This window comes from Phytophthora cinnamomi, assembly GCF_018691715.1.
Source record: "Phytophthora cinnamomi strain GKB4 chromosome Unknown Contig104, whole genome shotgun sequence".
Classification (NCBI taxonomy): Eukaryota; Oomycota; class Peronosporomycetes; order Peronosporales; family Peronosporaceae; genus Phytophthora; species Phytophthora cinnamomi.
Genome location: NW_027151037.1, coordinates 516,669 through 529,382, shown reverse-complemented (window position 1 = coordinate 529,382; position 12,714 = coordinate 516,669). Strand labels below are relative to the sequence as shown.

At 57.9% G+C, this 12,714-nt stretch overlaps 4 protein-coding genes across 6 annotated transcripts; 2 read left to right on the top strand and 2 right to left on the bottom strand.

Annotated features, from left to right (window-relative positions):
- Nucleotides 1-179: 179 nt before the first annotated feature.
- IUM83_05991 (EF-hand domain pair) lies at nt 180-2,033 on the bottom strand (the record flags this gene model as incomplete). Its single annotated transcript, XM_067930161.1, has 1 exon — nt 180-2,033. The coding sequence occupies one exon, from the start codon at nt 2,031-2,033 to the stop codon at nt 180-182; it is 1,854 nt and encodes a 617-aa protein (XP_067782855.1).
- Nucleotides 2,034-2,805: 772 nt separating this feature from the next.
- IUM83_05990 (putative inositol hexakisphosphate and diphosphoinositol-pentakisphosphate kinase) lies at nt 2,806-6,528 on the top strand (the record flags this gene model as incomplete). The annotated part of the gene is made up of 3 exons (XM_067930160.1): nt 2,806-6,090; nt 6,265-6,272; nt 6,387-6,528. The coding sequence occupies 3 exons, from the start codon at nt 2,806-2,808 to the stop codon at nt 6,526-6,528; spliced, it is 3,435 nt and encodes a 1,144-aa protein (XP_067782856.1).
- IUM83_05989 (S-M checkpoint control protein CID1) lies at nt 6,383-9,306 on the bottom strand (the record flags this gene model as incomplete). Its single annotated transcript, XM_067930159.1, has 2 exons — nt 6,383-7,390; nt 8,374-9,306. The coding sequence occupies 2 exons, from the start codon at nt 9,304-9,306 to the stop codon at nt 6,383-6,385; spliced, it is 1,941 nt and encodes a 646-aa protein (XP_067782651.1).
- Nucleotides 9,307-10,047: 741 nt separating this feature from the next.
- IUM83_05988 (CGMP-dependent 3',5'-cGMP phosphodiesterase) lies at nt 10,048-12,693 on the top strand (the record flags this gene model as incomplete). 3 transcript variants are annotated; one of them, XM_067930157.1, is made up of 3 exons in its annotated part: nt 10,048-10,508; nt 10,674-12,351; nt 12,427-12,693. In XM_067930157.1, the coding sequence occupies 3 exons, from the start codon at nt 10,048-10,050 to the stop codon at nt 12,691-12,693; spliced, it is 2,406 nt and encodes an 801-aa protein (XP_067782687.1). The 3 variants fall into 3 exon arrangements, with proteins under 3 accessions (XP_067782687.1, XP_067782686.1, XP_067782688.1); XM_067930156.1 differs by having other exon boundaries at nt 10,048-12,351; XM_067930158.1 differs by having other exon boundaries at nt 10,048-12,693.
- Nucleotides 12,694-12,714: the final 21 nt, after the last annotated feature.

Genomic DNA, 12,714 nt, shown 5'->3' with positions numbered 1-12,714 from the left:
GACGTGGCTGTGGTGGTGGGTGTGTCCAACGCCACCAAATTGACTCGAGTTGAATGAAAGCCTTGGGTGCGGGCACTGCAACTTGATACACACCTCCAGGCTCCGCTGCACTGCATTACGTATCGTATGAAATGAATCTGTTTACTGTCGTGGTTACTGCCTCCTACTCCCTCCTCGGTCTACACGCAGCCAGAAGACAAGACCTTGCTGCGGTGGAGCACGCGGCCCTCCGGTGTGTACGGCCGCGTGTTATACTGCTTGGCGTGCACGCGCACTACTCGCGGCACGTAGCGATCTTCCTCCTCGTCGTCTTTGTTCTGGCAGGAGCAATTGCAAACCTTGTTTCCGCCTGCGCCGGAAACCGAAGACGTCTCCGAGTACGAGTGCCGCCGCCCCGCATCCCGCGGCAAAACGCGGTTGCCTCGGGGAGGTTGCTCGCCTGTGTGAATCTGTGTGGCCCCTAGTGACGCCCGCTTGTTCATCCGGGACCGAGCGTGGGCCTCCGCTGCCGAAGCTGCGGATACTCCTCGCGACTCCATGCACTTTTGCCGAAGCGACTGCGGCGTAGGCGGCCGCTTCATGTACGCAGCGCCCTTGACGCTGCTGGTCACGCTGCCAACGGAAGACGAGGCGTAGGACCGCACACTTCCAGCACTGCGCGGACGCGGGGTGTAAGTGCCCTCGCTACGACCTGCAATACTCTCCGTGTCCGCTTCGCTGGGGGCGCTCGCCCCGCCACGCTGACGTGGAGTTTGCGGCGACACCCTAGGAACCGGACGAGCACAACTTGCCCCCCTTTCGCTTGCAAGTGATAGCGCCTCAAGGTCTGGGCTGTGGATGTCCCCGGCCGACATCGAGTACGTCGGCTGGAGGTTTTGGCGCGCAGTTGCATTCTTCATCCGTTGCTGGTCTGCCATCTCGCGCCTCTGCTGCAGCATGTGCGTCTTCCGTGGGTTGGCAGTCCTTGGCCGCTCCTTCTTCACACGAGTCGATGAAGACGTTGCAGTGCCTCCTTCCTCCGTGCTGACGGAAGATGATGACCCTCGACGAGGAGTAGCGCGAGATCCCAAGCTATGGACGCTCGCTTCAGCAATGCCTTCGATACCATTGCTCTCAGTAGAGCCATCCTCTTCCTCGCTATCGCTTTGCGTCCAGATTCCCCCAGGCACTCGGCTGTTGGCTGGGTATGCGGGCGGGTCCACGAATTGCAAGAACTCCTGCAGGTCGATTTCGCCGTTGCTATCCTGGTCACATAGAGAGAAAAGCTGCCGCATTTGCTCGTCACTTGCATAGATGCCGAATTTCGTCCGGAGATTGAACTGCAGCCCGTTCATTCGGATACCTTGGTCTCTTCCGGAACGGAGCATCTTGAACGCACGACGGTATTGATCCTCGCCACTGGGAGTCTTCTGCACGACCTTCGCCTGGATCTGCTTCTTGAGTGTCTCGATAGTCCAGTTGGAAGCTGCCCCCATGTTGTCCACTTCTTCTGTCGTTGCCTGATTCTGACACGCTAGGAACTCTTGCCGAGCCTCATGCTTGAGGCGCGCAGCCTTCTGCTCGCTCTCGAGCTGGCTGACCTCAAACCATTGCCGACCGTAGTTGTAGTCGGGCGGCAGAACTCGGCGAATGAACTCGTGCAGGTCGATGGTACCGTTGCCGTCCTCGTCGTACTTGTCGAAGAGCAAGTGCAGCTCGCTGTCGTCCAGGATGATACCGAACTTCATTCGCAGCTGCTCGCGAAAGCTCGGGAAGTCGATGCCTTCACCCCGAGTGCCTTCGAGCAGGCGATACGCCTGCTGGTACACGAAGTTCCCCGCGATCAAGGTCTTCTCCTGGATCTTCTCCTGCAGCTTACGCTCCACCTTGTCCACATTCCAGCGGAAGTTTTGCAGCGACGCCGGCAGCTCGTGCCCGATGGGGTCTCGGAACAGCACCTTGGGCGGCGAGCTGTAGAGCTTGGTCTTGTCCTTCTTCTTCTTGGTGGGTCGGCTGCTGGACCCGGGCATGCGCTTCAACACGGCTCCTTTCATTGCAGAGCAAGCGCGGCGACGCCGAGCGCCGATACGAAAGCCGGCCTGGAGGCGGCTGCAGGACAGGACGGGGATGGTCACAGACAAGAAGTAATCGGCACCAAGACACTTTGGGCCGAGCAAGCCGCCTATTAATACTCCTCCGCCAGATTCCCGCCTTTCATTTTCATGCTGGGTGGAAGCGCATTCGTCCTCGGCTCGGCCTCACACACTCACACACGGGTCTATACTTGGTGCCACCCAGCGGCAACAAAAGGACCATCACTCTGAGCGTTGACGTTGAAGTTGGCAAGGATCCAACGGAGCAAAGCCATCAGCAGCGTATTACCAAGCTTATGACCTGCTGGCAGCTCTTCATCTCTTCATCTGCCCATGGCACCAAACGGCTCCTTACCGCCTACTGTTCGACCGCCCTTTCCGCCGACTCGACTGCGGAAGGGGCCAAACAAACGCTGCATGGAAAACCGCAACAATCTGCCCTGCTGTTCCGACGCCCGAATTTCTCCTGGAGCTGTCGGACGCTCCATTCATAAGCCGCGAACCGCGATGGTCTCTGTTGCAAACCATGCCACTGCGCCTGCAGCAGAAGGCAGCAATTCCAGCGATCCCGATCCAGCCTGATAGAATTCCAGCAGCCGGCCTGGCGCTGTCGGCGCCGGCCGAGACCACGTACTGCCGCCTGTAGCCATTTGCATTATCCGCCAATCCGAGGGGCCCGTGGCGCCCCAACGCAGCCGAACGTTGCACTCGTCCACCCGCCGCGCCGCCCGCCATGACGTCGCTGAGCGCCGCGCCGCCGCCCGAGGGGGCCGCGCCCTTCGACGCCCCCGCCGCCAGGTACACGCTGGGCATCTGCGTGATGGAGCGCAAGGCGCGCTCGGCGCCCATGCTGGAGATCCTGGGGCGCCTGCCGCGCGAGCTCTTCCGCGTCGAGTTCTTCGGGGACGAGACCATCCTGCAGGCGCCCGTGGAGGCCTGGCCGCGCTGCGACGCGCTCATCGCCTTCTTCTCCCAGGGCTTCCCGCTGCAGAAGGCGCAGGACTACGTGGCGCTGCGCCAGCCCGTGGTGGTCAACGACCTGGCCACGCAGTACGTGCTGCAGGACCGGCGCGAGGTCTACCGCGTGCTGCAGGAGCACGACGTGCCCACGCCGCGCCACGTGGTCGTGAGCCGCGACGGCTACGGCGGCCGCACGGAGCCGCCCGAGGTCGTGGAGGGCGACGACTTCATCCAGGTGGACGGCGTGCGCATCAACAAGCCGTTCGTGGAGAAGCCCGTGGACGGCGAGGACCACAACATCCACATCTACTACCCCATGAGCGCCGGCGGCGGCTGCAAACGCCTCTTCCGCAAGATCGGCAACCGCTCCAGCGAGTACGACCCGCAGGTCAACAAGGTGCGCGCCGGCGACGGCCAGGGCTCGTACATCTACGAGGAGTTCCTGTCCACGCAGGGCACCGACGTCAAGGTGTACACGGTCGGCCCGCACTACGCGCACGCGGAGGCGCGCAAGTCCCCCGTGCTGGACGGCCGCGTGGTGCGCGATGCCGACGGCAAGGAGGTCAGGTACCCGGTCATGCTGTCCACCGAGGAGAAGCAGATCGCGTACCGGGTCTGCCGCGCCTTCAAGCAGACCATCTGCGGCTTCGACATCCTCCGGGTGCGCGACGCCTCGTACGTGTGCGACGTCAACGGCTGGAGCTTCGTCAAGAACTCGGAGAAGTACTACGACGACTGCGGCATCCTGCTGACGCAGTACCTGGAGCAGGCGCTGGCTGGCGGCGCCATGGTGGGCGAGGACTTCGGCACGGACAGCTCTGCTTTTAGCTCCGTCACCTTCCGCTTCGCGCCCGATGCGCCGCCCCCGAGCGCAGAGCTGACGGAGCCTCCGACAGCTCACAGACATGCGATGCTTCGCGGCCAGTCCTCCTCGATCGCGGAGTCGGAAGTGTCTGAAGCTGACAGCATCACGGATGGGAACGAAGACGCTCTGTACCAAGAAGAAGAGCTGCGCTGCGTTCTAGCCGTGATCCGACATGGCGACAGGACGCCCAAACAGAAAATGAAGATGAACGTCTGCCATCCTGCCTTCCTGCAGTTCTACGAGGATCGCTTGCGCGAATCGCAACAGGAAAACGGAGATGGAAACGACTCCAAAAAGAAGAAGAAGATGGACCTGAAGATTAAGGCCGTCGCAAACCTGGAGCGCTTGTTGCAGGTGAGCAACGACCTGCTTCAGAAGTACGAGTCCCGCGATCCCGCTTTCATGGACTTCCTAGAGCAGCGCGAGGTCAAGTTTGGCGAGGACGCAACGGACCGTGTCAAAGGATACCGCACGTTGAGGGACGTGTTGCAACGCTGGCAGCTCGTGGGTATCAATCGCAAAGTGCAGTTGAAGCCCAAAGAGTTTGTCGATGTGCCTGTTGAGGGCACTTCCGAGAATGGCGAACAGCTAACAAGGCGCCGCGTGAGCAAGTTGCTGCTGATCATTAAGTGGGGAGGTGATCTGACACACACTGGCGAAGAACAAGCTGAGCATCTTGGCCAGAAATTCCGGCGGATGATGTACCCGGGCGGCGCCGGAGGCTTGAACCGCCTCCACTCAACGTTCCGACACGACTTAAAAATCTATACCAGTGATGAAGGTCGTGTCCAAAAGACAGCAGCATCGTTTGCGAAGGGACTACTGGAACTCGAAGGCGACATCATTCCAATCCTCGTTGGGCTTGTGCTGAAATCGAAGGACGCAGACTCAATGCTAGACCAATCTGGGTCCTCAGCACAGGAAATCATAATGCGGGTGAAGCAGCGCCTGCACAAGATCATCCATCGTGAAGACCATTGCAGTCAATTGATCGCCTCCAATTCGCGTCTTATTCGCTCTGTGGCGCTCGCGCTTACCAAGGTGGACCAGCCGATCAAGAAAATGGGAATCATGCACAAACTGCTTAACTCTCTGAAGGAACAACTGACGCGAATGATCCAAGAGAAGGCGCAGTATCGCTCCGAGATCGATAGGTGGCAGCAGAAGAAGGCCAATGCTGGACGTTTAATCGCGCCCGCAATGGGCCGGTCGGCGAGTGTGAACGAACTAAGTCAACCCAGGAGCCGCCATGTGCATTCCTACGCTCCCCGGAAGCAGCACAGCGAAGGAAGCAATATCCCTAGTGATGCTGCCAACAGCAGCGTGGGTTTGCGCAAGATGCGGGTACAAGAGCCGTTATCGGCGGAGGAAATCAAGTACCCAGAGCCCTGTGGCCGTGAGACGCTGGAGGTAATGCGTGAGCGGTGGGCAAAGCTGTACCGTGACTTTTACGTGAAGAAGCGTGACACTTATGATCTATCCAAGATACCGGACATTCACGATTGCATCCGCTATGACGCAGTGCATAACGCACACCTAAATTTGACGGACGTGCGCGAACTTCTGGAGATTTCGAGCGCACTCTCTCATGCCCTCGTGCCACAAGAGTACGGAATCAACGTGGATGAGAAAATCTTCATCGGGTCCGCTATGTGCCGGACGCTGTTATCGAAGATAAACACCGATCTGGATTTGGCTCGCGGTCTTCGCCCCGAGTTACTGAAAGACCACAACACCCATCGCCTGAATCCGTCGTACGCAAAGCAAATCAAGTCTACGCACCGGTCCGTGCGCACGCGCCTCTATTTCACGAGCGAGTCGCACTTGCACACGTTGCTAAACGTTCTGCGCTACGGTCGGGAGGAATGCACGGTGAAGAGTCCAATTGGCGAAGAGTCTCGGAAGTGGATCGAGGACATTCCTGAGCTCTGTTACATGACTCACTTTGTGGTGCGTGTCTTCGAGCGTGTTCAGTACCCACTGAGTGACCCTCAACGCTTCCGTGTGGAGATTTCCGTGTCTCCTGGAGCGGAACAGGACCCGTTAATCTCTGACCCAGAAAAGCAGCTCGAAGTCGCACCGCTGAAGATTATTTCACGCGAGGGCCTCACGTGCCAGGAGCTTGTTGACTACGTGGCTGACTGTATCGACTACGCAGAGCAGAACGAGATTAAGGAGATGATCAGCCGCACGGTAGCGGGCAGAACCAATGGGAGCCCAGAAAGCACGGCGGGGGGCAGTACCAATACCAGCGGGGACGTGACACCGGTGAAGCGCTCGATGTACTCGCTCAGCAACAACAGCAGCGACAGCAATTTTAGCAGCGATAACTGACTTCTTGTCAAGACGGCTCGGAACTTACCCAAGCGAGTTCAGTAAGTAGCCTGGCATTGCTGTGTATTGGGCACATGTACCTTGCGAGTCAGGCAATAATACTCGTGTGCTACTACTACTGCTTGGTGTTTTCACGTTATTCTGTGCGCGCTTAGGTCTGTTGTGCGTCCTCCTCAGGAGCTGGCTGGTCCCAACGCTCTGCGTACGCCGCGGCCTCTGCTTCCGCTTCGGCTGCGGTGGTACTGTCAAAGCCAGTACTTTCGCGTGCAGTTCCTGGTGCTGAGGGGTCTCGTTTAATGGAAGGCGACGGTGGTTGTTGCTCGCATTCCTCGGGACGACCAGCTCCACTTTGCCCACCAGGCGGAACCGAAGACTCGAATCGCGAAATCTCGTCGTGCCGTGATTTGAGGTGGAGAAACTCCTCGCGCCCATGGTCCAAGTGCACCATCTCGTCGTTCAAGTGCTCCGTTTGCTCGAACTGCGTGATTTCGCGGTGGGCAAACTCCCCGTCAAGTGATTCCATATGTAGAACCTCCGTTTGATGACGTTCCTTCTCAACGAGTCGCTGTGGTTGACCCTTTTCGTCGATCTTGGTGTACTCGGTGATTCGCTCTTGGATGGTAACCTCGCGCTTCTTCCAGAGACCAGGGGCTGGAGGAGCTCGTGCCACCGCTTGATGTGCGCGTGTTGGATCGAAGGTGACAAGTGCTTCGTTGATCTGCCTTGGCCCGCATGGTCGAGGTGGGGGCGTAGGCAAACTCCCTTCGTGCTGTTGACGCTCCTCCTGAGCTGCTCGGACCGCCGCGGATTGTAAAAATCGCACGAAGTCGTCGAAGCCTATCTGAGTTTCCTGGGGACCTAAGCTGAAAACTTGCACGAGCAGCAGGCGACGATATGGTGGAATCGACAAGTAAGCACACAACTCATCCAGCTCCAAGAAGTCACCATCCTTTCTGGGATCGCTGCTCTCGACTCGCTTTTTCAGAGACTGGAACTGCTCTTGCAGCGTCTCCTTCGATCGACGCAGATTGAACGCGCGCAGTACCAGAAAGTGCTGCAACTTCACGCGTCGTTCTGCGTCCCGTACTTCCCGTGCCGAGCTCTGGTTGCCAAGCCCGTGCAACGTTCCACTCCCGTTGAGGCTGGTACTGCTGTCTCCCTTAGCCACAGTCATCGATAGCACAAGACTGTGTCGCTCTAAATGATTCTTTGTGCGCTAGCATGCTGTGGTGTACGCTTGCAAGCATTAAAATTAGAGACTATCACCTAGCACACGGTCTCATGACTATCTTCTGCCTCTCGAGCGTTATCTTCCTCGTACGCCCATGAGGCTAGCAGATCTGCCTCCACATCATGCTTTGCAGACTCAGTGTCCTGCTCTTCATCTTTGGTGCTCAGCACGACGCATGCGTGGGCGAATGCACAGCGTAGACGACCAAGTGCAAGTCGGGAACAAAGCATTCCGAGGTCGCGGTCGATCTCAACGGGGTCTTCCAAGCACAGCCGCACATTGTTTTGGCGAGACCATCCCTTCCTGACTTTTCTCATGACTTCTTTCGTTCGTAAGCTTACGACTGAGTGCTCGTAGTCAAATTCGCAAGTAAAGAAGTGAAAGAAGCCGCGCCGAAGGGCTCGCCAATCTCCTACCGCGAGCTTAGTATGCTCCTCGGCACAAACAAAGAATTTGTCTTCAGCTTCAAGGCGCTCGTCAATGTCGCTTTCTGTTAAGCTCCGTAGAGTGGATTCGTTCTCGACAACGTACGCGCTGCAGTCTAGGACAGGCAGGACGTTTGTGCGCTGAAGGTAGTACAGCGCCAGTAGCATCAGCCCATAAGAACTCACCGCACCGCCAACCGCACGCTTTTTCGAGTGACGCCAACTGCGAAGCCACTTGCAAAATTTCCGCACGTGTTCGAGTTGTTTTTGCTCAACAGGATCTAGTTTGGTCCCGCCATACAATAGCCATCGCAGCAATCGGGTGTTCCACAACGCCGGAAGGTTGTTCACGCACAAATCACACGGCAGATTGCTGGATGGATCCTGAAAATGTACAATAGGGACGCGTGCGCCCGTAACAGCGGTGACATGTCCGCTTTCATCGGTGTCGTCGGGCAGAAAGTAAAGCGTCAAATGCTCCTTCACTTCCGTGACCAGAGATGCCGTTTCCTGCCGGAACTGAACAGCCGATGGCAACAGCACGCACAGGTCCACGTCGGCAGACCCACTTCTGCCGTCCCCAGTGAGCGACAACAGACGGGTGATTGAGGAGCCAAATAGCAGCACGCGCGCGTCAGGCCACATGAGACGCAGGACGTTCTGCACACGGCGGGCCACTTGCTGCCGCCGTTGCAGTTCCTTGTCCATAGCCTTGTCATCATCCTTGTCGTCGAGGTTGTCCTCCTCCGCACCAGAAAGCAACGATGAGCCGCCCTCCATCCGATCGATAAACGATCGTGCATGTGTCGGTACTAGATGCAACAGCTTCCCTGTCTGCAGACAACGCGTCACCAGTGCCCGTTGCAGCCTCAGCCCGCGCTCCTTCTTGTCCTGCATCTTGGCGTCGTCCGACGCTGTCGGGTGCAGCATCAAGTGAACCGCCGCCTTGAGTGCAGCCTTGTCCTCCTTCTTCTCAACTGACTGCAGCAGCCAGGGCCACACGAAGCGCTGCAGCTTCTCGCGTGTGGACAGCGCGTGCTCGTCCAGCTCCACCAGGAACTGGGCCATGAGCAATTTGGCAATCTCAGAACCACATGTAACGGAGCTCAGCAGCTCTTCGCCGCGCAAATTCAGGCGCTTCGCGTAGTGCGCCGCCGCTCGGGGGGCCTCCCGTTCCGTCAGAATGACCCGCACGACCGTCGCGCGGGCTTCCAGCGTGCCGAGAGCGAGCGCGAGACTCTGCGCCGCGTCCCACTCGCGACTGGAGCTTCCTTGCAGAAGTTTGCCGAGGTCACCGACGGACGAAGATGCGGGCGTCGAGCGCGCTAGACGCTCCGCCTTGGACTTGCGGCGGCCTCGGCTCTTCTTGCGCTTCGGGGCGGCGGCCGACGGCGGCGCAGCTTGGTCGACGCGCTTCATTTTCGGACTGATTGGAGAGCGGGCGAAAATATGTGATTGGCTGCGGCACGACCAATCAGGATCAAAACCACTTCAACTTCAGTATTGCTGACCATGATACACTTTGTGTACGACGCCAGACATGCATTTGCATTTGCATTTGCATTTGCATTTGCATTTGCATTTGCAGTGGCGACGGAAGAATGAATAGGAGGAATCCTGCTTTCTCGTGGTGCTGGGCGTTAATTTCTTTCGAGGCGACGCACCCCTTCGCGCGCAAGATCCTCTTCACTGTTTCGTTGGCAACGAATCGTCTGAGTGCATGGTTTGAAGTTTATTCGCTGCCACTCTTAAATTGTTGGCAACCATGCTGGCACTCGTATTTAGAAGCACCGGGCATAAGTCGCAGGTGACTGCAACATCGAGCGCCTGGGTCTGTTTCACCCAATGGCTCGATATTTTTACGCGCAGTCGTGGGCCGCAGAACCCTCCATGTATGATGGCAGAGCTCCGTTTCAGGCTTCTCTCCGTTATTTTTTGCGTGGTGCGAGGTATCTATACTTATCTCTTTCAAATTGTTCACGGCAGAGATTGCTGCTTTCCTTCTAGTTTGGGCCAGCACACACAACTCGGGGCAACGCTGCGAACCGTTTGACGTTTGCCATCTTTGACCAAGCAGCGAGGGCCTAGAGTCCATACCTCCCAGGCAGGCTTCATCGACAAGTACAACAGCCCCTCCACCTTCTTTCTAGCTGCTTGGCCATGACAACCAGCTTGGGAGAGGAGAATGGTGGTCTCTCCGATGTAGCTTCCGGCCCGACTCTGGAGACCATTAAACTCCCACGAGGAGGCGTAGTAGCCTGCACGTCAATTGGCCCCGTGCAGCTAGGAATGCCCCCCGAAACGATCAAGGATTCCATGAAACTCGGCCTACCCGTGCCTCGACACTACATTGTGCCGTCCGAGCCCTTCACGAAGACTCTAGGCGCCAACATGGGTGTGAACGTTGCTGAGTTTGAGTTCCCGGCATACTGCAACTTTTTCTTCAAGCGACAGTGCGTCAACCTTATCGTGGCATCGGCAGATGTGGAAACTCGTATCCGCCAAGTCTTTCAGGAGACGCTCTTTGGGCCAGTAGAGCTCGATTTGAGCAATGACTTTCCTCAGTCTACGCCGCCCGAACAGTTCCCTGATCTAAGAAAGGAGCTGGAATACTTTCGGAAGTTTGGCGACACCCTCATTACTCTGGACATGCTGTTGACATTTACCCACTTCGATGAGAACGGCGAGGCAAGGATTTCGCAACCTGGAGCAGCAAGTGATACGCCACCGCTTATCATTCGCAAGGGTGACGGCTGCTTTACCATTGTTGACGGTACACTCGGAAGCGTGACTTTAGAGGACGCGGTAGAGTTACCACCGCCACCTGCTAGCGTGACGACCCCGCATCTCGACTCCTTTTACCCCCCTGCTTTCGGTGTCACCGTGTTGGGCAACTCTCACGGCTTTGACCCGAACGGCAAAACTTCTGGCTACGTGCTGTGGATCAACCACCGCGGCATCATGATCGACCCACCGCCGTTCTCGTCTTCCATTCTGAGTGCGAACAACATCCCCGCGCTCATGATTGACGGGGTCATCCTCACGCATTGTCATGCTGACCACGACGCAGGAACTTTTCAGAAGATCCTGCAGGAAGGTCGCGTGGCTCTGATAACCACCGACACGATATATCGCTCGTTCCTGCGCAAGTACTCGGCCCTCTCTGGCTTTGAACCAAGCTTCCTCGAACGAGTATTGGACCACCGCCTCGTGCGGATTAACGACGTAACCCAGATCCGTGGCGCCGAGTTCCGATTCTTCTACTCGCTGCATTCGATCCCGTGCGTAGGCTTCGAAGTCACTTATGGCGACAAGAAGATCGCCTTTTCTGGTGACCACCTCAACGATGTGGACAAGATTCTCCAGCTTGAAAGTGAAGGGATTCTATCACCCGCTAGAGCGCAGGAGCTGCTGAACTTCCCCTGGCATTGCGACGCTATTTTGCACGAAGCAGGAGTTCCCCCGATCCACACACCACTTAAGACCCTCATGGCGCTAGACGAAAGCATTCGGAAGAAGGTGTACGTGGTACATACGGCAGCCAAGGACCTTCCCGATAACTGCGGACTCCGCGGTGCACCCGAAGGAGTGCACAATACCATAACGCTGAACGTGCCAAGACTGCCGGAGCATGCGGGAGCGCTTGAAATTCTGGATCTAGTACGAAAGGTGGACTTGTTCGCGGAACTCACGCTCAACCACGCTTACGAGATCCTGCAGATGGCGCGCAAGGTCGAATACGCAAAGGGAGATATCGTGAGCAAGACGGGCAGCGTGGGTGACACCTTTTATATCATCATCGTCGGCGAAGCGCAAGCTGTGCACAGCAAGGAGCAACATGACGGGGCACCAAGCGCCGAGCCTTCCTTGGCTCACTCGCCGTCACAAGATAATGTCAACTCCCCGAAACCAATCGCGCGCGGTCGCGACAGCTGCACGCGCCGTCGATTATCCATGCTCTCGCTGGCAAAACAGTACCGACCAGGCGACTACTTCGATCTCCAATCTCTGCTGACCCCCAACTGGCTGCTACCGTATGATATGATAGCGAGCACGAAGCTGTCGCTGCTCGAGTTCAACGCGCTCGACTTCAACTGGTTCTTGCGACGGACGTCCTCCTTTGAGCGCATCCAGCAGTTGGCGCAAAGCCGGCTCTACTTCTCGTACGACATCGTGGAGAGCAACCGGGTCTTCCGGCGATTGACACAAGCCCAGCGCACTGCGCTGGAGATCATCTTGCGGCCGCGCGACGTGACGGAGGGGCAGGTGCTCTGGAGCATCGGGGACAGGTGCTCGAGCGCGGTCATCGTCGACAAGGGCCACTTTATGCTCAAAATCTCCCCCTCGGGCAGCACCAACAACGGCACCTCGCCGATACGGAACCCGCCGGGCAGCGGGCAGTCGCGCTCAAGGCCAAGCTCCCCCGGCCAGACGCTGTCGCTCATCGCCCGAAAATCCCTGAACGTACGTGCGCCCGCCCTGCCCGCCGACCAGGAATGCGTTTTCTCACTAACGAACTGTGCTGTGTCGGACATGCAGCGCATCATCCCCATGGACCTGAGCGTCGTGAGCGGCGGCCCGAGCGGCAGCAAGGCCGAGGCGCTGCAGGAAGTGATGCTCAGCCACGGCGGCTTCGCGGGCGACGTGGACCGCCTCACGTGCGCGGAGGACACGCCGCACACCACGTCGCTCGTGTGCACCCGTGCCGGCTCTGTGTTCGTCATCCAGAAGCACGACCTGCAGGTCTTCCTGCTCGAGAACCCGGGCCTGCTCTTGAGTCTCAGCGGCAAAGTCTTCGCAAGTTGAAGTTCGACCACCGGAAAATAT